At 39.6% G+C, this 27,974-nt stretch overlaps 2 protein-coding genes across 3 annotated transcripts in view; both read left to right on the forward strand.

The window, feature by feature from the left end:
* Positions 1-3,257, forward strand: part of LOC145910924 (dachshund homolog 1-like) — a 36,242-nt gene extending 32,985 nt beyond the window's left edge. The window contains exons 14-18 of one of the 2 annotated variants that reach the window (XM_082998143.1): positions 270-368; positions 771-959; positions 1,415-1,549; positions 1,743-1,817; positions 2,036-3,257. In XM_082998143.1, coding sequence (XP_082854269.1) covers positions 270-368; positions 771-959; positions 1,415-1,549; positions 1,743-1,817; positions 2,036-2,094 — 557 coding nt within the window. In that variant the 3' untranslated portion in view covers positions 2,095-3,257. The remainder of the gene's footprint in view (positions 1-269; positions 369-770; positions 960-1,414; positions 1,550-1,742; positions 1,818-2,035) is intronic. The other variant, XM_082998144.1, reaches the window with a different exon arrangement.
* A 2,333-nt stretch (positions 3,258-5,590) lies between these two features.
* Positions 5,591-27,892, forward strand: LOC145912758 (transmembrane protein 131-like). The gene is made up of 38 exons (XM_083000342.1): positions 5,591-5,797; positions 7,527-7,591; positions 7,874-7,908; positions 7,970-8,032; positions 8,336-8,459; positions 8,537-8,650; positions 9,090-9,212; positions 9,363-9,443; positions 9,797-9,947; positions 10,592-10,648; positions 11,068-11,238; positions 12,000-12,108; positions 12,641-12,797; positions 13,318-13,503; positions 13,776-13,880; positions 14,163-14,273; positions 15,196-15,300; positions 16,176-16,262; positions 16,974-17,071; positions 17,573-17,700; positions 18,028-18,145; positions 20,019-20,166; positions 20,533-20,715; positions 20,975-21,141; positions 21,425-21,564; positions 21,742-21,931; positions 22,296-22,521; positions 22,672-22,847; positions 23,614-24,176; positions 24,456-24,565; positions 24,821-24,936; positions 25,015-25,129; positions 25,326-25,419; positions 25,491-25,576; positions 25,717-25,981; positions 26,197-26,298; positions 26,926-27,206; positions 27,457-27,892. The coding sequence occupies exons 1-38, from the start codon at positions 5,671-5,673 to the stop codon at positions 27,538-27,540; spliced, it is 5,361 nt and encodes a 1,786-aa protein (XP_082856468.1). The 5' UTR covers positions 5,591-5,670; the 3' UTR covers positions 27,541-27,892.
* Positions 27,893-27,974: the final 82 nt, after the last annotated feature.

The following is a 27,974-nucleotide window of genomic DNA, read 5'->3' on the forward strand; positions in this document are numbered from 1 at the left end:
CGCAGTTCTGTGATTGGTCCACACTATCACGTGTCTTTTGTCGATTAGGAGATGAAATAATTCTCTCGGCGAAATCGCTTCGTGTTGCCGGATTGCAAATATTTTCACCCTCAGTTATGAACAAAAAATTGCTTTCCATATATCAACGAAAAATAACTAAAACGTACATAAGTTTTATAGAACCTAAACGTTCTTTTCTTTTGTGAATTTGTATTTCATTTACATCACGAGTTCCCAACGGTAACTGATGAGATGTTTGTTTTTCACAGCCGACAGTGACAGCGATTTGCACCATGAGCGCAAGGAAAACAAACGACTTCAAGCGAAGCTTCTTAACATGCAGCGCATGCTGGGTCATGACGTAAACGGTAGGCAGGATTTCGCCAAATATTTGGGATTTACCGCAGGGAGAAAGTGGCGACACCTTTGTAACAACAGCGGCATTCTTCTAGAAATTTCGGCTGCTTCTTGTTAGCGGATTTCTAGGTTTCTTTTGCAACGAACATCAAATTCCTTTTTGTAAACACTTGCCGTAGAGAAATGCCGTTAAACATGTCTGTGCAGCAAATAAAACTTGTTTGCCACTTCCCCCCTTTTAAGGTTATCTCAGTTAATCTTTGCTACAAAGGCAAATAACAATCAATTAAATTTGCAATCAATGCGCTTTTTACCTAAATCAATTAAATTTTTAACAAAATTAGGTTGGTTAAAAAAATCTGGTTTACAAAAGCTGTTTAAAGACCTGAAAGTATTTTATTGTCATTACGCAGACAATACTGAGGTGGTTGGTCAACCATCGCCGCGCAGTTCTATTTCGTCACCTCGCACTGCCCATGAAAACCAACTCGACAACTCCACGACGCCCACTAGCGAGTCGTCGCCTACCGCCGGATACCCAACAGCGACATCTTACGATGGTTCAGTGTTTACCGGTCGTATTTCTGCCGTACAAACCAATGGTAAATATTTATTTTTATAACCTAATAAAATACAGATGGCCACTGTTTCGACCTAAAAGGTCTCATCAGTGCAGCTGGTGTGACTATCAGACGACTTTGCTGACCAAACGGCCAAGCAAAAACTTCCACTTTGTGGTGACTATACAGTCACCGTCATCCGTTGGGCACCAAACTAGGTGCAACCTTACGGAGCAAACAAGGTGGAAACACTACGGCCAAGCAAGCTCAACCAATAGTGCCGTCAGGCCCCGTTATTGGCTCCACATTGCTAATAAAATATGTCCCCCATATATATTTGATGCTAATGCTGTAAAGAATCAATGGACTTTTAATAGGTTTTATTACTACGCTACACCATAACCCACTTAAAACAAAAGCTTACATTCGCACATAGCTGCATTTTCGCCAAAATTTTATTTTTCAGCCAACCAAAACAAATTGTATTTTATTTTCAGCCAATCAGAGAACCACTCCATCTCCACAGGGCGAGCTTGGCGGACTCACAAGTGCCAGCAATGCAAATAACAGCAACAACTACACGTCAGATGAACAGCCGAGTCCCGAATTCGTTCGTCGTAGCATAATTCCAGGTGCGTGTTCCGCTACAGTGGTTAAATTAAACCTGTGTCATTAAGCTTGGGTACGTCTATATAAACTTTACTGGACGAATTACTAGGTTGTGGATATACAACCGCTTTAAGTATGACGTGGATATCTTTGGAGGTTTTGAGAGTAGATGCGAAAATCCAAGAACCTAAATTTCAACGTGTACTTTGTTTTCAGAAGGAAGAACCCCCGACCTTGCCATTGACCTTGGTATGGGAAGACAAGAGCGCTCTGATCACATGGCTTTGCAAGGTGGGCAAACTCTATATTACGAAGAATTTACCACACGTTGGGTGCTTAAAATTGCTTTGTATTCGCGTTAGAGCGTGGATCCACAAACAGATTTGTTATCTGAAAAGTTGGCATATGAAGTTGGTGATGTAACCGAAGCCATAACTGTTTTACTAAAATAGAGCTGTAAACACCAAACTTTATGCATAAAAGGTTTGTAATTTTTTTTTCAATTTTAGCCGATGCAAGACTCTACTTCAAAAATTCTCTGCTCTACCAACCTTCGGCCTCCCAATAAAACTCAACTAGAAAAGCATCTTCTTTGCTGTCTTAGCTAAGAACGTCTCAAAAAATTCCTTTCCGTGTCGGGGTCGTAATTTCTGTGTGCTTTTTATTTATTGTCTGTATCTATGTATTTTTTGCGTTTGTACGATTTCCATTCCCCGAAGGAAGTTTATAAAACCAATTTCCCCGCCTAATATTTCGTTGAAGTTGCAGTGATTTCTATGTAATTTATCTTTGTACTTCTATTACTACCGTCGTTGCATCTACGTCACAGCCCACGACCGTTGCGCATGCGCACAAGACCTTAATTTCGCGCTTCGTCGCACGCGATTTGCTATGTTTGCCGAATCTACGCTTGCCATTTGACCGTAATTGAACTTGTGTTTTCAAATTGTTTTTTTGTGAAGCGAAGCTGCGGGAGACGAGCTTGTAGTTTTATCGTTTGTTCGTTTTGTTTTCCTGCTCCCTTTCCGCGCCACAAGTACGTGTCCATGGCTCGTTTCCATGTAAACGGTATTGTTTGCGGGGAATCACCTCACCTTGACAGTCATACCTCATCAGGGCGGGAGTTTGTCACAGGGCGAATCAAAATTTACTTTTTTCACGATTCGTTCCAAATTTGTGCCCCTTTGTTGCTTGAACAAACAAATCCTATTATGACACAACAAGAACATAACATAATGCAAGTGGAGTTTTGGCTCGCCCTGTGTTTGTACTGTTCGCTGAATTTGCCAAAACGACTTCGAACTCGCGTGGAATCCCTGTTTCGCGGAGAATGAAAAGTTCGCGCGAAGTGCAATAATATGGGAACCCAAACTAACTTTTTTGTACGACGTTTTGTCTTTTTTTACTCGCGCGAAATCGAATTGGAAACACTGCCAAAAAACGTCACAAAACAACCTACAAATATTCTGTACTCAAGAACCGCCGAATGTTGCTCGCGAATTTTTTCTTATTGCTTTCTTTTAAAGGCCCGACGCCGCCAGACGCTGTACATATGATCTGCTCTATGGCACGCCCTGGCCACAATAGTAATTAAATCGTTGTACATATGATGCGGAGACCGTTCGGAATTCTCCGTTCGTGTAATTGTTTGCTGCTGTATATTCCTCTTTTTCCCGCCCCCACCCCTGTCGTGTACCACGTGATCGAATACGTTGTTTTGAGTTTACAATAAAGCGGAGAAGCTTTGCAAGTTGCAGCGCATTTGTGTCATGCTGAAAGGTTGTTGGAGCTTTGAATGTAACACCCAGGCCCCTGAAAAGGGGTTCAATGTAATATAGTCTAGGGAGCTCATGAATATAAGGACTTCTTTTCCGTAAGGGTTTGGTACCCCCTACAATTGAATGTTGACTCAAAAAACTGGCCTTGCTTTATTTGTTTCTTTCTCTCCCAAGGCCCCTGGTATAACAGCTATAGGATTCCTACTGTATATCTGAAAAGACTCCAAAAAAACCGTCCTGCTGTACAGTTGTATAAACCAATTAATCAGTGCAAATGGTCATGCTCTTCACAAAAACAATCAGCTCCTCGTGGAGTCGTAGCGTGAAGTATTCCATGTACGTATTGTATGCGGACAGAATAGGTGTGTCCACTTTATGCGATGTGCAAACTGACGTGCAACCAGTATAAAACCGCAGGTGAAGTATGTTTGGAAAGCGTGTGCCACTGCAATTTACCTGAAACAAACGCAATTATCATTTTAGTAGCAATTGCAGACCAATTACCTGGGGCAGAAATGCCGCAAAATCCTCTACAACCAATCAGCAAGCGGCGCTCGGCAAATTACCTTATCAGCGAAGTATGTACCGTGAACTTGTGGTATTTGTTAAACCAACTTGTGCGGCGGAGCAACAGATTGCGTGCCATTGGCCTTGAGTCAGAGGAAACAATACGTTTCAGAAGCTTTGATTTTTGGGTCGGGCCAGCGAAAAACAAAAAGTTAATTGGGAGTGGTCAGATATTTGGGATTTTTAGGTTTTACTATATATCAATATACGCTGACATTTTGATAATATAACTGCACCTAAACATGGATAGTGATGTAATATAATTCAGGTCGGTCTATAAATGTTTAGGGCTTCACGTGGTGTTGTTTTAACATGCTGCCTAATGCCAGTCGCGACCATCGCACGAAAAGCATATGTTTAATATTTTATACCATAGTAACTGACAGAATGTCATTTAATTGGTTAAAAAGAGACATTTATTAAGTAGGCCTATATCTTACCGCGAGATGGCGCTGTCGAGTCGCAAAAGTTTGCCGAGGCGGCAGCAGAAGTTTTTTTTGCGCGTAAAGCGGCTCGAAACGGCAATGATAAAATTACACAAACTCCAAATATTTTTACTGACGTTTTTCTGAGAGTTTTCTATTTTGTTTTGCCCCCCCAAAAAAGTAATGAAAAAGTACCAGGGAAAAAAAAGCAATGTCCACTGTAAAGTTCTTGTTCGAGAAATATGTGTTCATAAACCAGACTGATGTTTCTAAAAGATATTTATGTTTTGTTAATGAGGCCTAAATAAACACCTAAATATAGTCTCCCAACGGTCCATCACTATCTTTGTATGGGCCATCTTACTCTATGAAGTTATATGTTTGGTTTACAATGCGCCCACCTAAAAACAGTCTTCCACCGGCCGTCACTACGACCTGTAACAACAACAGGACAATTGCACTGACGCCGGTCAATAAGTTGCGCCACAGAATTACAAGACGATGTCGCCAAGAAGATTGTGACGTAACACTGTTGTCACCGCGACCAGTCGCTTAATTTTATCGAGCGCTGGGACGACGATGGTTTTTGCGTGTAGAAAACAACGTCATAAGATTATTTCGCGTAGGCATTTACAGCAACATGTATTATTTTAAATGTAAACAAATACATTACAGTGCGCTGTGTCCATGCCCTATGTCATAATACTGTGTGCTGTGCCCTTCGGTGTGAATACATAATTTTTCAAAATAGTTTGTAATAACCTTCGTTTAGCAAATAAACGGAACATTACAGTTAGCCTGGCCAACATATTTTTTCTTGAAAAGAGTCGCTTATCTTTCACGACTACGTGTTTTAGCGGCTGACGTAGAACTTACTTTGGAGGTGAATTTTCCTGCAAAATAATGATTTCGTGAAAACATTTTGACACTAGTTTTTGCAGTTTGATTTACGCATCGCTTGTCTTTCTAAAACACCAAAACACAACTTTTGCCAGTCTTCGTTGGGCAACCGGCGTACAATTTTTTGTCCGGTTCTACCAAACAGTCACCGTTTAAATCGGGCGTAGTTTTGTCTCCTAGGCACGCGTGCCGGACAAAAGCCCATTGGGTCGATACATGAGTCACAATCGGTTGGTGGGCGTCGTCCCACACGTGTGTACGCAAGGTGGAGGGACTCGGGTGCGCATTGGCGAGTGTGTGTGCGTGCATGGGGCCATGACGCCGAGCACGCGTTTTCCTCATCGATGCGCGTCCGACCGTGTGTACGGTTTGCCTCAGACAGTTAAAGTAGGAAAAGGCTGGCCGCTGCAGCTGAGTCGATTTTAGCGCGGCCCAAGAAGAGATATAACGGTTATTTCAGACGATTGTATAAGCATGGCTACCGCCAAGTCAAGAAAAGAGCAAGCTAAACAAGATTACAAAGCAAGATACTGCCGCTGTGTTGTGACTGTACTGCAGTTCGTCGCGTTTTGCCAGAACGTTTCCAACATAGCCGCTCAAGGTAATATGCTAGTGATGCTATACGTGTTTTCGTTTGGTGAACGTCCATTATCGTGACTGCCTTTATTCAGATGTTAAACAACACTTAAAACAAAACACAGTTTGGGCCTGCTCCAAAACACTGTTTTGATCCAATAACAAAGAACTGCACGCTTGATTACAAGCAATTGCAGGTTGTGTATATGTCCCACAGACGTGTATACATAATAACTCAATTCGACGAATGTAAGAACAGTCATACACCCATGTCTAATAGTATGTTTTTTTTTACAGTACCACTGTACAACTCTTTCCTATGCTTAGGATTAAGCAGAAAAAGCTAAACTTATTAAATAATAACAAGGAAGTGAGTTGTCCAGTACTTGCTTACCTCATTTTCCAGAAAAACAGATAACAATGGCTAATGATAAGATATAAATATGCAAAACTCAATGAAAATTAAAATATTTGCTTTGTGTTGCATAAGTGTTCCGTTATAGCTCGAGGGCATAAATGGTAAATAATTAATCTTGCAACTAAATAAAATATAAAACCCCCAGCAAATAACACTGAGGGTCCATAGTAAAACATTTTTTTGAGCATTTTCATTTCACAAACCTGCTATTGTCCCACCTTTGTAAATTCTTTAACAAACAATGTATTAAATCCTACAAGATATTTTATTTTGGAAGGGTTTGTGTATAGCATAAAAACAGTTGCCTTAATCACGTCAAATTTAACACAATAACATCTTCTGTTGCATCTTTTGATTAGTGTTTAATTGTCAAGTATTCATAAAGCACACTTGCTAAAATGTCAAAGGTGTTGTAGTTTGTATTATTTTAATTAATTATTTTATTTAGTCTCCTATTAATGCCCCCTTTTATTACCCTTTTTATGGCATAAGTCGAAGCACCAGAAAACCAATTTAAAATTGTAATTAATAATTTTAATTGTGGTCTAATTGTCAGGTTAATTGGAACTAAGTTTTGAAATTAATGTTTTTCGTATTACTGCTTTATGTAAGGTTTATGCAGCTAAAATGTAATTCTAACATGTGCCCTGCATTTTTTATTGTGATACTTTATATGGATATTATCTTAGCCACATGTACCAAATTCTTACCATTGACTTTATTCAGATACCATACTAAATTTTGTAAAAATTATTGAAGTTTACCTACTCTGTCCAATTTCAAACCTCGGTCAGCTGATGTAAGTTAGTTGTCTCCTGGTACACCCTGGGCAACTTTATTTTTGTGGTTTTCATTTCAGTACCTTGGGGTTGGTTTCCCAGCGCTTCAGCTGTTAGTTTTAATGGGCGTGTTATCCCATGTGTTTGTGCTGTGATTTAAAGCAGTTGCCCTACTACATGTTACTGTCTAGAGTGTCATCTGCATTTGTATTTGCCTTACATCATAGGTAATGCAACAAACAGCTGTGACCAAACTTGACTGCAGTATGATCAATGCGTATAAATCACACAAAACAAGCTATTTTGAATATTAAAGATCGGCAATAATTTGTCAGACAAACTATGTCATGTATTTTGATGGTGCTTGTTCCAATCTATTCATGGTTTTTTTATATGAACTACTGTACATATTTTCTTTACAATTGTACTGTATAAGTCCAAAAGCAATTTAAAGCTTAACAGTAATAGCACATATAAAGCAGACTATAACGACGCAATACAAGGACTGTTTTTGTTGATATTATACTTTCTGTATATATTGACAATTTGTGTTTTAGGGTATTTGAACTCAAATGTACAAGGCCATGAAGCCAGTCAAGATCCAGCGATGTTCGCAAGACAGGTACCAACTTAGCTTCATTGTTTTATAACTGGTAACTGCTTGTTTAAAATCAACTTATTTGGACAAATGTGATGTATATTGCTGGTGCTATGTGTGCATATTGTCTGGTAAATATTACCAGTTGTTTGTTTACCAGCTATGATTACTAAACACACTTTAACAGGAAAACCATATGTCATGTCATGTTTTATTATTTGTTGTGTGTGCAGCGTTTTTAAGAATTCAATTTGTGTATAGTATACATGCAGTATCTTTGGTTTATTCTTTAATCTTTCTTTTCAGTCACAAAGTATTGATCCAGAGAACTTTGGTGAAATGTAAGTGCTTGTGCTGTATGTTACTTGCATCAACAGATATAAATGAAAATATATTTTTCAGACCTTTTTTATCATCACACAATCGAATACAATTCGATCCACCCTACCTTGATTTTGGATCGCAGTAAGTGCTTGTTCGACAAGACCCGAATCGAACATATTGTTTTAAATTTGTAATTGATAAATTGGCATTTGATGAATTGTCGGCATCCTTATAGTTAGTTTAACATATGACTGGAAAAATTTTAACCAGCCAATGAGTGATTACTAAAAACTTTGCCTCCCTGCTGAAATGCTTTCGCATTTCTGAGAAAAAAAGCAGGCGTTTGCTAATGAGTTGATTGTTTACAAACAACAGCACAAACTTGCAAGTTCCTAAAGTAGCTGAACTTGAGCTTGTTGCATAGTGTTACTGCATTTTTTTCAGACCAGTGGGAATACCAGTAACGAGACTGGTGTACATTTGCAACCCGAGCGAAACCAAACTACTCGAGCTTATTTCAATTTCTGCGCGAACTTCACATTTTCACTCTTCGTTTTTTGACGAAAAGGTACATTTATGTAAAAGATATTGGCCATCAAATTGAAGGAACAAGTTTTATTTGTTTACATGTTACACTCTGTGCAGATTGTATATGCAAAAGCCAACACATCATTTGAAGTTGTGTTCCTAGCGCGTGTAATTGGGAATGTTGAAAACACATTATTTATAAACACAGCGATAGGCACATTTTCATATCAAGTAAGTGACTTGTTTTTCTTTTAAGTTGGCACAAGGCCTATTTTCGGTGTAACAAAACCGAATTCCTGAGGCAAACAATTGGTCAGAGCTTATTAAAACTGCTTCACACAGTATCGTGTTACCAAGCACTATTGTTGTTGTACCTAGTTAATGAAGCCCTTATTGTTATATCCTGAAACTGTTTAAACCCATTAGGTACGATAAAACCTTACTTTGTGAAACCACATCAGTGGAGAAAAATGCATTTGCTCAAACTCATGCATAAAACAACAGGAGATGTTTACTAACAGATTTTGCAAAGCATAATTGGGTATTCTAAATTACAATTAGGTGTGCATTTGGAAGCAACGCATAATGCATGTTTTTATCAATGCTACAACTTTTGTCCTTACCTGTGGTTAGAGTAAAGCATGTACTTTAATCCTTGCACATCATTTAGGTTTTTGGTGTGGGTAATGCAAACCCATACCGACTACGACCTTACCTAAATGCCAAGGTCTCATTAAACAGCACATTTTCACCATTAATCAGTATGCACAACCCCACTGGGACACCTTTGCAGGTAGGTGTATGTTGGAAATAATTCAATACCAAATCTAGTTTACTGAATACTATTTGTTATCAATATTTCAACAGTTGTGGTATAAAGCCTTTTCATAGTAACTGCACTTAAAACATCACAAATCTTTGCACAAACATTTTTGTTTGCCAGGTAACCGAAATATATACGTCAAGCGGGTACCTGCACTTACAGTTACCCACCGGTCATTATGAGACTGAGAAGAAGGCATGGGTATGTTGCATTCCTTGTGCATTCAACTTAAAACCCTGTGCACCCTTTTGTACAATTGCAATTAACAATTAGCTTTGTAGCTTGCAGTGTTCAGGAGATTTTGTGTGTAAATGTGCCTGACGACTGCTTTGCTCAATTGTGCACTGGGTGTCCTTACTCAAAGTCATAGGGTTGGAAATCCTATACACTTGTTTACTATGGCTTGCCATGTGGGCTTTCGTTTGTTATGGTAGCTTTATTAAAGTTTGTGGCCATTTTCAGCTATTTTACCAGTTACTTTTCCTGTTATTGATACATAAATGTGACTAAGAGTTTGCTTTTAATAATAGCGTATGAATCATTTTGTTCACCAGGAAATTCCTCCTTATGAAACGAAACCTTTGATGAGGGCAAGTTTCCTAGGTCGTGTGGCTGACAATCACACAGCGTACATAAGGATTAAAACCAACAACACAGACACCACACAGTACTTAATCCTCCCTGTGGAAGTTGAAGTTTCATCAAGTAAGTTGTGAAACACTACTTCCTAATGTAACAGCATATGGTTTTCATGTTTGTGCTTGAAAGTTCTTTGCACAGACATTTTTTGTACCAAGTTTGCACAAAGACTGACTTGATACTTTTCTAAAAGCATAAGATTGTTTTATTTTTGTGCTTTTGTTTCTTTGATACGTCTTCACCATAGTAAAATTAAAAAACGCTTCATAAAGGTTGAAGTATTCCTTTTAAAGACCTTGGTGTTTAAAAGACAATTGGTAATTTGCTTGTAAGTGGGTATTTGCCTGAACACACAAGAGCTTGTGATCAAAATGAATTGAGTGCATCTCTCTGAGTGTATGTAGTGCTCTTTAAGAGACAACCATCAATGATTGGCATTCTTAATATCCAACACTCCAAATTTTAATGTGCCAAATGTGCACAATCTCTATTGAATTAAAAAATGACAAATTCCAGTATTACAGCCCCACAAAAACAGTCTTAATTAATTTCCACATTGATTTTAACCCTCTGTCAACACTCTAGCTTTGTTTGGAAAACAATAAAGTAGGACCTGCTCGGGCCTCTTTATGCTAAAGCACATACAATCTAATGTGTATGTTAATCATGTTAGCATTAGGTTGGTTCTAAGTACTTGTTATTACCTTTAGCGCCTGGAATTTACTCATCCCTAGATCTGCTGGATTTCGGTACTCTGCGAACTAAAGGTCAGTGAAGTTGAAAAACTTCTATCCTCCGACATCCTTTTGTCATATATGTTGTCAATATACACTCTAACTGACTTTGCCATTAAACCAGTGCATGTCCTTCCAGCATACTAGTATTGCATTTGAGTCTGCTTTTGTTAAAAAAATTACTTATAAAAGTGGGTAAAATTGTTTGTTTTTTGAAGTTTATTTTTCAGTTGAACATACATTTTAGACTGAGATTATATACCACAAAAAATGGTCTCTTCATGTTCACACAAAAAATGGTCGCTTTATCCTTCGCTTCTGTTTGTTTCCCGCTTAACAATCATTAACCCTGCGCTGAAGTAGTTGTGTTATTTCAATTTGCATTTTACAGATCACAAACACATTTATTCTCTTTTTTTCTTTTAAATATTGATTTGTTTTTCTTTGTTAAGATGAACCAAAGACTCTCAACCTGTTTCTGTTGAATTCGGGCAAGAAAGAAGTTCAAATATCATCAATACAAGCCCAGCCTGAGAACTCAGCAATACAAATAGACTTCAAACCAGTAAAGTTAAAGCCATCAGAAGCCGTGTACACCAGGGTGGCCAATGTATCTTTTGATGGTAAGCTATTATTGATGATCATATTTAGAATTTAGAAACTGTCCAGCATTACATTTAAGCTATTGACAATGTAATGTAATGTACTGTCCAGTACAAAGAACAAAACAGAAAAAGTATTTTTGCATTTACACATTGCTTTCAGTTCAACAGCCAGAAGGACAGATTATTAAAATAAAATATTCCTGGCAGCAACACCTACACATAATAGTACCCTGTTGTGCATTTTTTCCAAATTTTACCCTTTTAGCATTCAGAATTCAGTTTAAATTTACATTTTGTGAAAAATCCAGACTGTTTCATACTATAGGAAATTTAATGGAATTAGCAGGGAACTAGCCACGTAACCATGTTACCTAATCTTGCATAATGTCTCCTGTTGATGTAATGACTAAAGCAGGTCTTTTAAAACAAGTTCGTTTGTTTTATATTCTCATCAATGTGGTTGTTGCATTATTTTAATTAATTCTAACTTCCATTGCTTGTGATTGACAAGTAAATAAACGGTGCTTTGTGCAAAAATACCTGGAGTAAAATACTAGACCTTTAAATGTGTGTTAAGAAATCTTTATTGCGATAAAACTTTACAGCCAATATCAGTATCACTTGTGCAATCTTTTACAATAATAACGTTTTTATGTGTATATATATAAGCAGTGGAGTTAATAATATGAGTTCTTTAAGCTGCAGTTGTTTTTTGGTACCAAAGTTTGTGTCTTGTGTGGAATTTAAACAAAAGCAAACATTATTTACCCTTTTTGCAGTTCGACGAGTGAAAGACGAAGATCAATGGAGTGGTAAAATAGTTATCAGAGCAAAAGAGAAGATTTATGCTAAAGTTTTGATTCCATACAGCGCAAACATATTAAATGGGTGAGCCACTTATGGTGTGAACCTAAAAACGTGAGAAAGTAGTGTGTGGCTTGATGCCACCATCCATTCTGCCTTGTTTAACTTGGTCGAACCCATGTTTAATTTGGCCATTAGCGAAGTTGTTTGTCCATAAACATTGGTCCACTTTGATAGTTTTCAACTGTAAAAGGAACTGCTTTATGCTGTTCGATGGACTGTTACACATCAACACATATAACTTTAACAGGGTTTGCAAACAAAGTCAAAATGACCCACATTTTATTAATGCACTGCAACGAATTTAACTTGAAAGTTATTTGTGATTTGTGCAACCAGGAATATACAGTTCTTTATCGTCAATTATATCTTTCACTTCGAAATGCACAGTAACTTGTTTATGAACACATAATTGTGTGTATTTGATTCATGTTAAACATTTTAATAACATGATACATACCTCACTGTTATGTAATACACAACATATCAACCTAAACGAACTGTCATGGATATCCTAACTTTGCCACGTTTCATAACGTGTGAAATGCATGCGCAGAACTCTGGGGTACAACGAAACGGACACGTTCTTTCACATCCCATCTTCCAAGCCACAAGGAGCGCTACGAAGGGCGGTGTCGCTCACCAACACTTTTTCCTTCCCTGTCATTTTACACAAACTTGTGATTCCGGACGAGGCTGCTTCGTTTTATAAGGTATTCGTGTGTGTGTCGGCTTTATCCTTTCTGTTTGTTTCCCGCTTAACAATCATTAACCCTGCGCTGAAGTAGTTGGGTTATTTTTTGGGTTTCTACTGTGTGTTGTAGTTTGTGGTTGACCTTTCATTGGGAGCAACCCCGCTGTAGATTTGTCCATTCAGTATGTTAAGTTTTTAAAAAAAGTTTTTTTGTAGACAAAGTTGAAACTGAATCTTGCTAAAGATAATTTCAAGTTGATCGCATATATAGATAAGTGTATAAATTGTATTAGATAAGTGCAAAATTCCCTGCGATTTAAGTTAGCCGTCACCACATGCTGTTTAAACAAGTAGTACACAACTACAAGGCCTGTGTCAAAATTCGCACCTAATTTAATGTATTGCGCTTCGATTGTTATTTTTCCTTTAAGCGCAAGACATTTGCAAAAGGTATACTACCTAGCCTGTCAACACAGATCCAGCTTCTCATTGCACGTTTTATTTCAATTCATGTAACAAGAAAATCTTTACCCTTGCAGATCGACAACTTTACCGAGCCGATTCTCATTCCAACACAAGAAACAGTGACGTGTTTTACACTGGAATGCAATCCCACAGCCATACAGTCACTGGGACAACAGATAACTATGATCCATCAAATGGTCCTACACACCAACGCTTCCACATTTTCTCTGCCGCTGCAGGCATTCACCGGTTTCCTAAAGGTTAGAATTTACTGTTTCATGTTGTTACAATATATGTAGCATGCTTAGCTGAATAACTGTTAACCGCAACTTGCAATGTTAATTAGTTTTTGTTAGATTCTGTGATATGCGGCATATGTTTTGTTTGTATTGTGACGTTACACGGGCTATTTTTAAAAAGTGAATGCTTTGTGTTTTCAGAACTATTTGATTGTTTCGGCAATAAAAACATTTGCATTGAAAAAAAAAACACTAAAAAACGGGCCTAAACTATCGTGTTTATTGTGACGCAGTACCAAGTGGAAGAGGACAACATACAGGAAATAAATTTCGGTACAATGGGTACGTCAGATCAACGACAAATGCATCTGGAGGTGTACAACCATAACCCGTTGTCGGTAAGCTGGCTTATTACTGTCTAATCCGTTTCGTGTAGCTGGAACAGTAATCTACCTCAATTTGACTGCGACAGTCTTTGATTAGCCACAGCAACTTTTTCTTTCATATATGCGAAATCCTCTGATTTGTATTTGGTCAGGGCAGGTACTTGGCGCATTTCACCCAATGGGGCCCCCGCCCTTTACCAAAAAGACCAATAAAAGGTCATATCTCTAAAGTAAACGTATCTTTACCCGCATTTTCCTGCAAAAGGCTTCAATATCATAATGCGGTATTTGCAGATATCGCTGGTAGATTGCAACTGTACTGTGCCGGGTGTATCAGTCAATGTGTTATCGGTTACACGGAATGGAGAAGACACAGAACCTACGGTGAATTCCCCGTTTCGAAACGTAAGTCTTCAAATACTTGATTAAAACCGACTATATTTAGACATTAACATGTCAAACCACTCACGGTTGACCGGAGTAACAATAATATGTTTTCGATGGCGTCGTAATCGACTACAATGTTGTTTTGCCGCGCGCATGAAGATCTTGTTTACACACTTATGTGGTTTAAACGGTTCGTCATCGGGGTGGTCGGCTGACTCATATTCCAGTAAGAACTCCGGTCGTAAAATTCAATCCCATCATGGGATGAACTGTTTCCTTGCTATTGTTTGATCGCCCTCTACGTTGAAACGCCAACTGCATTTCCGTTGAAAGTCGACTTGATGCTGTTTTTTTTTCTTTACCTCAGTTACTTGATTATTACTAAAATATTACAGGCAGCTTAAGCAGATTATGCGCTTATGGTAATGTAAGTGTATTTTGCTTGGTAAGAAATTTGCGCATTAATTTTGAAATCAACACTAAACGCGTTTTTATCGTTGTGAATCAAAGATCAAAATGTAGCCGTATCCTTGTGTCAGATCCATTTGAATTACTCAAATATAAGGTGCGAAGCCTTGGTTTAACATATAGTATCATATGTTTGTTGTTTCGCCAAAGCGGTCTCAGATAGCGTTATCCCTATTAAACAAACACAACAAGCAGAAACATGTTTCCCAAACTCTGCATCGTCAGGACTACACATAAATAAATAATTTCATCACGTAACAGGTGCTAAAACGGAACAATGTATTCACCGCACTCTATAAATGTGTGGTTTCTAACCTTAACACCGTGCGAAAAGCAGCCTGATAATGCAATTATTATTGACTGTGACAATTCTTCTACTGTTATTGTCTTGGTCTGAACGTCAACATGTTATTGTTGTTGTTGGATTTTAACGTAAACATCCCCGCAACATGTGTTATTGTTACAACTACAGATCGTTCTCCCGCCCAATTCGCGCATTACTTTTCAAGTGACGATAGCGGCACCGCAAGATGAAGCCTCCCTCAACGGTACACTTAACATCTACACACATTTTGAGGTAAGACTTTTTTTTGAGCAGTATATTGATCACATCAGCATTTCTATCAAATTAAAGCTCGGTGGGCCGTTGATTACGATCGGTAAAAACCTGACAAATGTTTTGAAATAGTCGTCCGAGTTTATGCTCTGTATGAAGCATGCGAAAAGTTTTGAAAGGTAACGTTTTTTTGTGACAAATTGGTGTCAACTTGCCATAGTTCATCCTGGCAGTCCAACCTATCGTAAACAAGGCATTGACAGAAGCTTACATAAGACACGAGTTTCGAGCGCTCCTGTCGAACAGTGGGACTGTAAACGTGGTGTCGCCGATTAAAATCGATTTCACTCGACAGCAGGAACGACAATTTGATAGTGTTGTTTACCGACTAAATCAAATAAATGTAAAATTGTAGGTAAAAGGTTTACAGCTTTCCAAGCTCGTTCGTCAGTGTTTTCTGCCAATGAAAGCGAAAAACCGGCGGCAGTTAGACAAGCTCCACGTGCCTCACTACTTATAGTTCTGTCGAGTTGAAAACTGATCTTAGTGTTTAAACAAATGCAACCAAACTTAACATCTCTATATATTAGCAAAAGAGATAATAATGTTTTTTTGGCGGACATGGCCGCTGTTTCAAACTTTAGGTCTCATCTGTTTAACTTTGGTGACTTGCAATGATCTTGTGTAGCTTTAAAGATTTCTCCCCCCCGCTTTACCTCTTATGAATGAAAATCCATGCTGTCGTCTTAAACGGTCACCGATAGTCGATAGAATTTAATAGCCAGCCAAATATCCAACAAGACTTCCACTTTGTAGTGACTGTCAAGTCGCAGTCAACCGTTTGGCTACCATGCTAATTACGTTCAATTAAGGCTCTGTATTTTCTTCCACTCAAGGTGCTGAAAATCTCCGTTAAAGCAAAGGTGGCGGTCGGTTCGTTGACGATCAAACCGAACAAAATCAAGTTCACCCCTTCCTTCCCTGTAAGTGAACACAACCAGCTTTTATTACTTAAACGTCTAAATAGCGCGGTGTTTGCAAGCGAAAGGTCTTGGCAATAGAACCCATTGCCGCGTCGTTAGCTGGATTTTGAAACGTATTGATTATTTCGCACTGTTAGGAAAGCACTGACCAAATATCGATATGTGGTATTTGCACTGTGTGCTCTAGTGTGTTGGGTGAAAAGTGTAATAATGCCACACATTGCACCGTAATATTTGTAATATGCATATTTGGATGTTGTGCTTACCCAGGGATGTCAAACATTCATAATTTCCTGAATTTATCCTTATTTTAAATGTCCATGTCATGGAAAATACTCTTGTCTTTATTCCTAACTAAAATCTTTATATTATATTTTTACTGGGTGCTCTTATTTTGACGCATTTTAAAGCTCCATGGCGTCCTTGTGTTTGACATGGTTTAGCTCCAACAATGTAAGATGCAAGACGTGCTTCTAGTTGTTGTTTTTTTCATTTCTAGATAGTAAGCAACCTCACCAATGTAGCATAAATATTAGGTTAATTTGGTTATACGCAGGTTGTATTGCCAACAATTGATCCTGATGTAAAAATAGCGCACATTAAATCTGCTTCGATATCATTTAGCAAGAAAATTATGCACCGACGAACCGCCCGTCGGCACGTTATTAGTGCTCTGCAATAATAACTCAAATCGTGCCTTTATAATGACAGGGTATGGTTGTCCATCAAGTCCTCACTGTCACCAGTTCCTTTTCGCAAAACGCCAAAATCGATTCGCTCGTCACCAACGACAAACGTTTTCACTACAGGTATGATGATGCTGTTGTTGTTTGGTTCGACACCCGGCGCCATGCATTTGTGACGACATAACGGAAATGTTACGCCGTGTTTTTTTGCGTTGTCTAGATGTTTTTGAGAGATATACCGCCGTGTTGCTCTGCCTCTGTGCTTATTTGTGCATGTTAGATGTGATAGTTTGGCCATTCAAAATTTCTTTAACTAAAGTCAAATACCTAAGAAAACATTGCTTGTTAGTATTTTTGATTGTCTGGTTACGTTCCCTTTCTCTTCTTCATTTACCCGCGTTTAAGGTTAAACCTTGAGTAGTTTTAATCGGCTTATTGGTCGTGGCGCGATTTACCTATTAATAAACCGAAAGTCGTCGAAAAGCGCGATGCGGTCCCGGAACGAATGCGTGGAATCCGATGCGACAGCTATGTTTTTCAAGTGCGGGTTAGTGATAAAAAAAAATTGCGAACGCGTCCTTTTTCCTAACTCCCCCCTTGACAATGGCTATTATGACGTCACAGGAAGCTGAAGAACGTCGGACAGGAGTTGGAACCGAACAAAGAGACCAAGATCGGAAAACTGTATTTCGACCCGAGGCAGGATTGCAAACCGGATCGTTGTTATGTTGGGTTGCCCACGTCCACCACAGGTACGTTTCTAGCGTACATGCAGGAAGTGTCTGAAAAAGTGGAGAAATTGGACATAATGATAGAGACCTTGTCACTAAATCTTTTCATGAAACAATAGTCCATACGCCTAATTATAAACGTCGATTGCATGTATGACGAGTATTATTCATACCAACGACCATTCAGTCCATTTGTCATGAACTCTTGAGTATTCTAGCGTAGGAGGGCTACTATCACAACAAGCCACCCGCGCCAAGCCGATTGTTTACGTTTTTATATGAACGCGTCATAATGCAAAACCGGAAGCGCAAAGGCACCTACCCACAATGCACCTCTGTTACACGTAGTCGGACACCATTGGCTGACCACGCTCAGCCTGGGCAAGGAGGCGCCGGACGTCGATGCGCGGATGTACAAGACGTTGCTTGAAAGGTGGAGCGCCATTGAGAATAACAATGCAACGAGGTAAGTGTTTTTCAAACCAAACTGCACCAACCAGTAAAAACTTCCTTTTTTTTATAACGCACGAATACTGATAATAAAGATTACAGGCTGTTCTGCTTAGTGGTGACCGACGGGTCTCTGTCCTTACTTGTCAGAAATCCAAAATTACTCACAAAATTTAATTATAAAAAGATCGCATTGGCGCTAGTTTTCTGCTAATTATAAGTAATGTTAGACACCATACGCAAATATTGTTTGTGACTGAAACAGCATTGTGTGTATTTGCTTGATGGATCTGTAAGTAGTCACAGTTCGTGTGGCGACCCTTTTCAATTTGCATTTCATTGCCAACTCCCCAAATTACCACCTTACCTTATTATCTGTAAACATGGCCATTATTGTGAAACCCATATAGGTTGTTATAAAAGTAGGGGATGTAATTGTTTAAAACCTGTTTGGCCTGGCTTACTTCCTGCCACAAATAGCAAATCAGCAAGATATGTTTTTATCAGTGTTAGGGTTGTAGTGGGTGCTGGTACTCAGATGTGTGCTGGATTTCCGCACCCCTATGTGTTATTCCACAACTGACTGTGTTTATTGCGCGAATGTCGCGTATTTTGGTGCGGTTTATTAGCTTATAAAGGTCAAGTTAAAGTTCGTGGTGTACCGCCAAATATCGCTCCGATTACGATTTGCTGAAAAGTTGAATATTACGCTACACTTCACAAGTTGAACTATCCTACTCACAGCCGTGATTTTGTTTTAGTTTTTTCAACATTTATTCGTAATTTTATCTAAACAAGATGCAAAAAGAGAATAATGACTATGTTTGGTAACGTTAGGTGTTGACTTGGATACTTTATTCGTTTTTTTCTTGACAGACAACGACTCAAAAAATATTTTTGCGAATAAATTTTAACCAACTATGTTAGAATGGTGTGATAAGTATATATATGTGTGGATATATTTATTTACACCCGATGAAGTCCGAAAATGTGATTTAAAAATTAAAATCAGTCTCTTCACCCTGTGTCAAACCAACAAGGTACCCATAAATATATAGATTAACACATATTTAGCAGTCGTCAGTAGTTTCGGTTGTGGACCTGGGGTAGACTTGACTATAGCTTTGACATTTATCTTTCGATACAAACGTTGCATGAAAACAACCCTCGTCAGGATTAAAGGTTTAAATTTGCCTACAAACACCACATTGCCCAGGGCAATCCGCACGATCGTGGCGGTATGTATTGTCAGGTGTTTTGTTTCCATCCTGTAATAAGTTCACAACAATTTTCGCCGAAACTTGCGCTGAATTAACGCCTATAGGATATATGCCCGTGGTTTTTCTCTTTTGAAAAAAAAGCCGTGCGCCTTGAAAGGTTACCGATAGACGCTCGAGTTTAACAGGATTTTTTTGTCTCTGTGGTTAATGTAGGTGGTGGATGCGTGGTGTTTGTTATGAACCGTTGTGAGTATAGGAACATTTGTGTCGAATGTTGTGCGTTTTTTTTTCTTCCTTCGCTTGGTCGTGCTTTACTCCTTGTTTTGCATACAGCATTTCCACGCTTTACGCGAATGCATCTTTTGCTTTGAACTGCACTTTTTTCGATGTGAACCAAGTTAATCTTGGTTTTATTTTGTGATCTTGAGAATTCACGGGACAAATTTTAAATGAAATATGTCCAGTTTTGTCGAAATAAACTTACTTTTGCGCGACTTGAACAATATTGACCTGTAACAGTTTGCCTTTAAAACGCTTTTCGTAAAACCAAAGCGTTCTTTCTTTGCTTGTTTTTGTTCGAGATCTTTGTGCGACCATTTCTTGCGCCTAATTTTAAACAAAATTTCCTCCACTGCACAACCAGCCTTAACGTTCGGAATTTATCCGCAGGGTCACGACCACCTTCCGACTGAGCACCAGCCTCATGCGGGAGTTCGATTTTTCTGTGCAAGGCTCCCTCTACTGGCCGTCTTTGATCGAAACGGATGAGGAGAAAGAAATATACACGTTCCCACTTACCCACGTTGGCAAAAAGACGGTATGACGTCCTTATTATCACGTGTATAACCCTATACGGTGGCGTACATAATCCATGCAACTTCATAAAATAAATGTTAAATTGTATTTCCATAAACTGCTATTATTTTGTTTTCCCCAACCCTACAATCATCCTTCCTGGCAATATGCAGTGTTATTTCGTTTTAACTATATTCTAATTGTTGATAAATTATTGAAAGTGAAACATGACCATGATATATTCGGACCATTGTTTTTGTCACGCCGAAAATTCAATTGTCTAAAATTTATAAACGTTTCTCTACTCTGTCGTTGACCCCCGCTTTAAGTTGACAGTTACTACTATATATAACGTCGCTTATTCAACGATTTTGTTTTTGCATTTCAGGCGCGCGAAATTGTCCTTTTCAACCCTTCAGACGCACCAGTAATACTTCAAATTCTGCCTGTGGCATTATACCCGAACGCCAAGGCGGTCTTAAACGCTTTAAACTTAATACATCTTTTTGAAACCGAAGATTTCACCATCAAGAACAGAAACGTCTTCACTATTTCCTTGCCACCAAACACTGTAAGCAGACGTGCGTTTATATTAAATCCATGCAAGATTTGAGATTAAAATTTTCTTTTCCGCGTTCAGAAGTTAAAGACTGGAACTGTGACCAAATCATTTATAATGTTTAAGTCAATCTACGCCACTTAAGCGTTGTTGTTTCTTAATCAATGACAATCCTAATGGCAAAAGTACGTTTATATTGACATTTTCTCTGCAACAGTGCAGCAAATTGGCCTTTTCGTACATGACATGTTCATGTATTTCGTGTTTGCAGTCCTCGCAAGATGGTTTATCACAAATGACGTGGCTGGATTACAAACTTAACGGCAAAGCGAACAGATCTTGCATCAACATGTTTCTTAATCCTGGCCAACGACAAAACATCGAAATCATATTCTCGCCAGAGAACGCCACTCGGGTCACCACTGTGATTTTAATTCGGTGAGCAACCCGTTTGTAATTCTTCCTGTATTCGGATAAAAACGTTTTATAAAAAGCTGTTTGTCCCGTAAAGTTTAAAAAGTTTTGGAATGTGATTTGACGTTTTTAAACGTAAAGTTTTAGTTTTATTACTCAACGATAACAAATTCCACGATAAAACTTGCATGTCTTCTGTAAAACTGCCCCTTCCCATTATTAAATCACGCCACTTTCCTTTAAGTTTTCAAAATATTCGCGAGGTTTTCCTTTAAATTTATCAACGTATTTTTTCTACTTTTTGCAGCAACAATTTGACTGTCCTCGATTCGCTCCTCGTGAGAGGAGTTGGAGTAAAAGAAGAATTAAAGCTCGGAGGAAAACTCTCCAACAACCGGGAGTCGCTCAGATTCAAACTCACCGAAAGTCTGTTGCGCGATTGCTTACGTAAGTGATTACGTCATCGGCGTATAGCCTGTTAAAATGAAGTAAATGCTTGGAACGTCCCACAAATAAAAGTTTTTTTACCAAATCAATCAAATTCCTCACATAATCCGACAAAATCTGTTTCTTTACCTTTCAAATACCTTCGAATTTGGAAACCGCACGTTCATTTCTTTGCAGCTGAAAACAGGAAAGAGTCTCCGACGTTCACGGTCCGCAAGTCGTTCACGGCGAAAAACCTGGGACCACTTCCCCTGCAGGTGTTGTACACCATGGTAGATAATTACCCGTGCGAAGGTTACGGATTCCGAGTACTGGAATGTGAACGCTATCTGCTGCAACCCAACGAAACGCGTGACATCATCATAGCGTGAGTAGCCTGCAGTAGTTCCTAATTTTGTTGATTAGTGGCCTAAAATGTGTTTTTATGGCGGCTTGTGGTCCGCTACCATGGCCAGAATCAGTTATGCAAAATCTCGGTGGTGACCTTCATTTGATCTCTATGATAAACAGCAGGCCATTTTTTAAGCGCGGGGCTATTTTTATCAAAGCAGGCGAGTGCTGAAGAAATTAGAAAAAAAATAGTTCAATCTATTCAAAAAGCGCTGTGAAAATGCTTAGTGGTTCACCACTAGTTAAAATAAATAGATTGCCGGTGTAAGAATAACCCGGGGTCAAACATGAATGGCAAGTAATCAACAGAACCTTTCTATCCATACAAAATGCATTTTTAGATTCACGCCCGACTTCACAACGTCACAAGTGCACCGCACACTCCGCATTGTGACGCAACAAGGCAACGTGTTGACGTTTAACCTCAACGTGACCTTGCCTCACCGAATGCTGACGGCATGTCAGCAAGCCATGCCACGCCCCACGTGGGAAAAAAACCTTTACTATGTAGTCACAATGGTGATGGTGGTGCTTTTCGTTGGCACCATGCTGGCATCGTACTTAGAAGTAAGTTATACTGGTGTTAAAATATTTTACAACCTTTAACATTTTAACTTAAAAAAACTGCTGAATTTCTTAAAAGCGATTGCCTAGATTAAACGAACGTGTATTTGGTACTGTAAATGCCGATGACCCAAACTTGCTTCTACCCAACAGGCGATGAATATATGGGAGCCGTTTGTGCGTCTCTACGAACTCGACAAAACTGTTACGTCACAGAGTAATGGGACGGGCTCAGAAGCGACACCTAGCGGTAAAATCAAGCCCTTCAACCTCCAGCATATCGCAACCAACTATATCAGCACTGCGCAGGGTACTGAGCGACCGAAAAGGTGTGTACGTATTCAGTGACTGGTGGTATAGGTCTTTCTTGGTGAAACTGGCTGCTGCGTGTGTGTTACTTGAATCGAAAGATTGTGGTGATATGTGTTAAAGTTTTTGAATTTGGCGATCTCGGTGAGTTATAATTTATATGTTACCACCCTGATCCTAAAGTCAACTGACCGTTAAAAAACACAAGCAGTTTATGCAATTACCACAAAACCACCAGAATGGAAGTTAGTTGTAAATTCCAGGACAGACAAAATTTGAAAAGTTCGATGTTTTATTTGCTGTTGTTGCGTCTGATGACCTTCCAGCTGGTGTGCAACCAACAGCGTGCAGAAGCTTCCTCGTGCTTCATGCTCTGCAAATCACAACGTGAAATGATTGCGCGCTAGTCGTGTAATGTTTAGGCCACACCATTCTCGTGCAGTAAATTGATCCGTCCATGGCAACTGCAGTGATCTTTTATACCACCATGGCAGAAATGATACTTAGTTTTATCACCCTGTTTAAGACAAAACTTCTGTGTCTTAAACAGGATTCTTTCAGTACGTTGGCCCTTGACTCGGTTTGACTGTCGGTGCGATGTTTAGTCGCCTTCAGATGTGTTTTTTGTGCAAAAAAGGACTGCCTTTTTATGTTAATATCTGTGTAGCAATTATAACTTTTTGTTCGTTTTCGATATGACCAGCTGTTGCATGTGCATGGGTTTTACTTACTTCAAATAAGCGATTCAAATATCTTAAAGGCAGTAAAATACTTGTTCCTTTGCAGTCCAAGACGTCTTAAATCCGTTCCATCGCGACCCAAGCCAAACAGCTGGTTTTCACCACTACGTGGCGCCTACGAGAAGATGCTGTCGTTGGATCTCATTCAGCTTATGCGCACTTGGCGGAGGAGCGCACCGAACGTTCACGACAAGGAATCTGGATCCGACGAAGATCCCGAAAATATCTTCAAGGACATTAAGCCGGCCCCGGCGGTTACTGAACAGCTTCTGCGGGATCTAAGTGTCTCAAACGTCGCCAACACAGTCGCAAACTCCAAAGTACGTCATAGAACTGGAGGGCGCAACAAGGCGAAGGGAAGAAGAGATTCAAAACCCAACAAGAATTTTACCAACGATTTCGAAAGCAAGGACAGTGTAGAGGTCGAAGACATTCCGTGGTCCCCGCCAGAAAATTTGCAATACGAAAAGAAATCATCTGCAAGAGTGAAGAAGTCACCGGAACGCGTGTCGAGCAGCTCAAGTTTTGGAAGTTCGCGAAGCCGAGGTTCAAGTCTCAGTAGCGCCCCAAGCGAGAGCGAAAAGATAAAACCCAACGATAAAAACGAAGGTGAGTGCAAGGTCATAAAGTTTCTTAATGGAAAGCAATCAGCGTCCACTAAATTTACCCCCCTAGAAAACACTGTAAATTAGGCTGGCATTATTTTGCTGCAATCTTTGCGACAGTTTACCAAGTTTAATTTTCTTACTGTTCTACATATAGACACCTTTGAATTAAGTTCTTACCGATTCTGAACCCCGCATTTGCCTGTTCCCTGAATCACGTTTCTGTTGATGCAACGACTGCTGTTCATAACAATAACTGGTAAATGTTGAAATTTGTTTGCAGGAAAACGACGACGCAAAACGAAACTAGTACGCCACCAAGCGGTGACCAATGAAAACGACGACACGTCATCAACCACGACGGAAAAATCGAGCGAAGATTTCGAGGACAAGGTTGGTTTTTATGGCAACGTACCGCGTTCTAACTGCAAAATAATTACTAAAGTACAACGAAAAAATCAGTGCAAACGGCCTGTTGGTATCTTACTGGAAAAATAATAAAAAAAAACAGTTAAAATTTGGAAAGTTTAGAAACTGGTCCAACAAACCCCTGTTGCAAAATTTCATTTGGCGAAAGCACGTTGTAATTTTTCGACTGACAACTGATAATTATCTCATCGAGGTTTACAACATATTTTTATTTCCTAGTCGTCGTTTCTCGTCGATTCATGGAAACAAGATTCACCCGTGCGAACCGCTATCTCCCAGGGAAAGCCCCTCAAAAACAAGAAAACAGATGAGAGCAGCGCGATCGTCAACAGCAGGTTCGACTTTTGGCTCAACCCTGGCTTGTGTAAAACCGCACACGCGCGTAACCGGAAATTGTGCTTGCGCTCCTGCAGTGACACGCCGTCGTACACAACAGCGAATGAGAGCAGCGTGCGTCGACGTCACACACGACCGACATCCACCAGCTCCGTTAAGAACACGAAACCGACCCCGCCTAAACCGCTTAAAGTAAACATTTTTTTCAATTATTTATTTTTTATATGACGTAAACATGTAAAGGTGCAAACGACTTTCAAATTTAAATCCTTGGTTCCAACGAAATAAAAGGAAATTACAGGAAATAATTATTCCATCACTGCAACCAACTACAATGTGGGAGTTGCATTTATCGTATGACGTTTTTAAAGTGTCTTATTCACAACAGAAATCGAAGTCCACAGTTCATCATTACTATGATACGAGCAGTACTGACGAACCGGTTTACTGGGACGACCCCAAGATCACGTTTAACAGAAAAGGTACCATTGGATAAAAGACCAAGTAGATTGTTAAATTTAGCAACATTTTCACATAATTTGTTGTTGAACAGACGCCGACGAACGCATGAAAGCTCTGGCCGATAACGCCCAAAAAGCGGAAAGCAGAATCCGGTCAAAGGGACCAGCTAAGAAAAAGGTGAACTAAAAATTGACTTCAGAACCAAAACTCATCACAATGCCAATTGTGACGTGTTAATTGGTCTTGCCTGAACTGATGAAAAACGCAGTGAAGCTTGCCAGTAATTCTGTATTACAAAACTGTCATATTTTGCGTAGATTCAACCACGCCCTGCGAGCGACGAAAAAAGAAACGGCTTTGTTGCTATGGCAACACCGACCACAATAATGACCGCTAGCGGCGCCACATCTTCGGAGATTCCCCCCAGGAGAAGCAAACCGCAGCTTATCAAGGCCCAAAGCGTCCCAAATGAGCCATCGCCGAAGCCACGAACGCCTGTAACCTCTCGTCCATCACCTCAAAACGTTTCTGCGAACTCGCACAGCCCGACTGACTCCACCTTCTCCATATTTTCATCTCCAGGTGAGATTGGCAGCCAAATATCTCAAGGAAAATCAGTTTTTTTGATACAAAATATGTATGTGTCAACTTAGTATTGAACTGATCTTAAAACTGTAATGTGATTTGCAAAATGTTGGTTTGGTGTCCTTAATCGGATCCAGATTCGGCAAACGAATCGCAATTACCCCACGAAAAATTCCTTTTTGTGTTGCTAATCGATTGTGTTTGGAATCCAGGAACTCAGGAATCGAATCACGTTACTCAGGTGCAGCCAATAATCAACCGCAGGATGCCGATTTGGAACAACTTCGGACAGAATTCTTTCAACATAACTGAAGGTAACACAGCAATGTTTAGTGGAATCGCCTGATTGGCAAGATCGTCTCACTGCGCAACCTTACTTGGCGATCACAACTATCGTATGGATATCATTAGGTTTATAGGCTTCCCAACCCAAGCATTGCGGCCTAGCTGGATCTGCCACGTTTTGGTAATTCTCTATTTCAATGAAACAAACAGGCGATGTTTTTACCAGGCGACATTATTATTTTAAATTCGTCAAAATTTCTGTTGTCTTTTAAAGACCGTTTGGCCATAGTGCGCTCCACAGTGGTTCGTCGTCTCTGTTGTTCGGTACCTAGTATAGGGTACCCTGCAGATCGACGTTGGCCAAAAGGTACCACAAAGTGGAGACTAGTGTGCCTGCTAGTGTGAAAGCTAGCACAGTGCCACACAACAGCTGCACTGATGAGACCTTACAGGTCGAAACACACCCTGTCTGCAGCTTTGCAATATTATGGCTTTTTTTGCACATATAAAGACGTTGTCATTTGCCAAATTTATTCGTTAACAATAATCCTTACTGCTACAAACTAATGCACTAAATAATTGCAATAACAAAACAAGGCTTTATAAAAGTTGATAAACTTTCCGAACAATAGCAAATAACCTTGAAAACGTTTCAGGTCTATACCCACAAGCACCCCAGCGGATAGTGACTCACCCATCTCCAGTTGGGTCCCCGGTCCAGTGGTCCCCGCCTTGGGTCGCCCAGAGTGGGGCTCTTCTTAACGTTACATCGCCACCACCGGGTTCTCCGACAACACCAACAGTGAACGTAATGGCTCCAGCCCAAAAAATTTGGTCACCAGCGGCGGGAAACCACTCGCCGGGTGCCCGCACCACGCACGAGATATGGTCGGTCAGCAACGCGGTGACCATGGATGAGGATCGTAACACAGCCGGGGTGCGTTTTGTATGTAGTTGTATGAAGGTATCGTGTTGCTACAATGCAATCTTTGGTGATTTCGTAAAATTTACGAAATCTTATGATAAAATACCCATATCCATTCCGCCGTTTCCATATAAAAAAAATTTGCAATGTTAAAAGTACATTTTACTTGGTAAACAGAAATGCCAAATCTAATCATTTTCACATTAGACGTGTTAAGCACAGGTTCGCTAATCCTTCGCTAAAACAAGTATTTGATTTTCAGGCTGACCCTCTTGGTCTGAAAAGCATCTGGTCGTCGAACGAATCTATTCAACGACGAAACAACGAAAATACCCATTTCTTTTGATACGAAACGCGAACGCGACTTCGAATTTCTTCGTTCAATTTTTAACCACATAACAACGCGCGTGACAGCGGTTCGACTTGCTTCTAAAACTCTTAAATCTCCCATCTGCGTTCCATTTTTCAGTTTATGTTGACACCGTAACAGTGGACGCTCCTTTTTTTGGTGATTGTGTTTCAATTCTATCTGGTTGACATCGCTGTTATCGCGTGGTCCGTTTATTGTTCACTTCCCCAACTCCGCTTTACGCCTCCCCCCTTCCCTCCCCAAGCATCCTTCTTTAAGTTTACTTTCAATGCCTGGTGCGAACTTTACTTACTGGTCTTCTTTGGCTCGGTAATAAAACCGCGAACATTCGAAACAAGTCTGCGATTTTGCTTGTTTGTTTCGTAACAATGGTAAAGTATGCAAATTAGAACGCCACGCAAAACCAGTGG

Source organism: Ascidia mentula, chromosome 8 (assembly GCF_947561715.1).
Source record: "Ascidia mentula chromosome 8, kaAscMent1.1, whole genome shotgun sequence".
NCBI classification, from domain to species: Eukaryota; Metazoa; Chordata; class Ascidiacea; order Phlebobranchia; family Ascidiidae; genus Ascidia; species Ascidia mentula.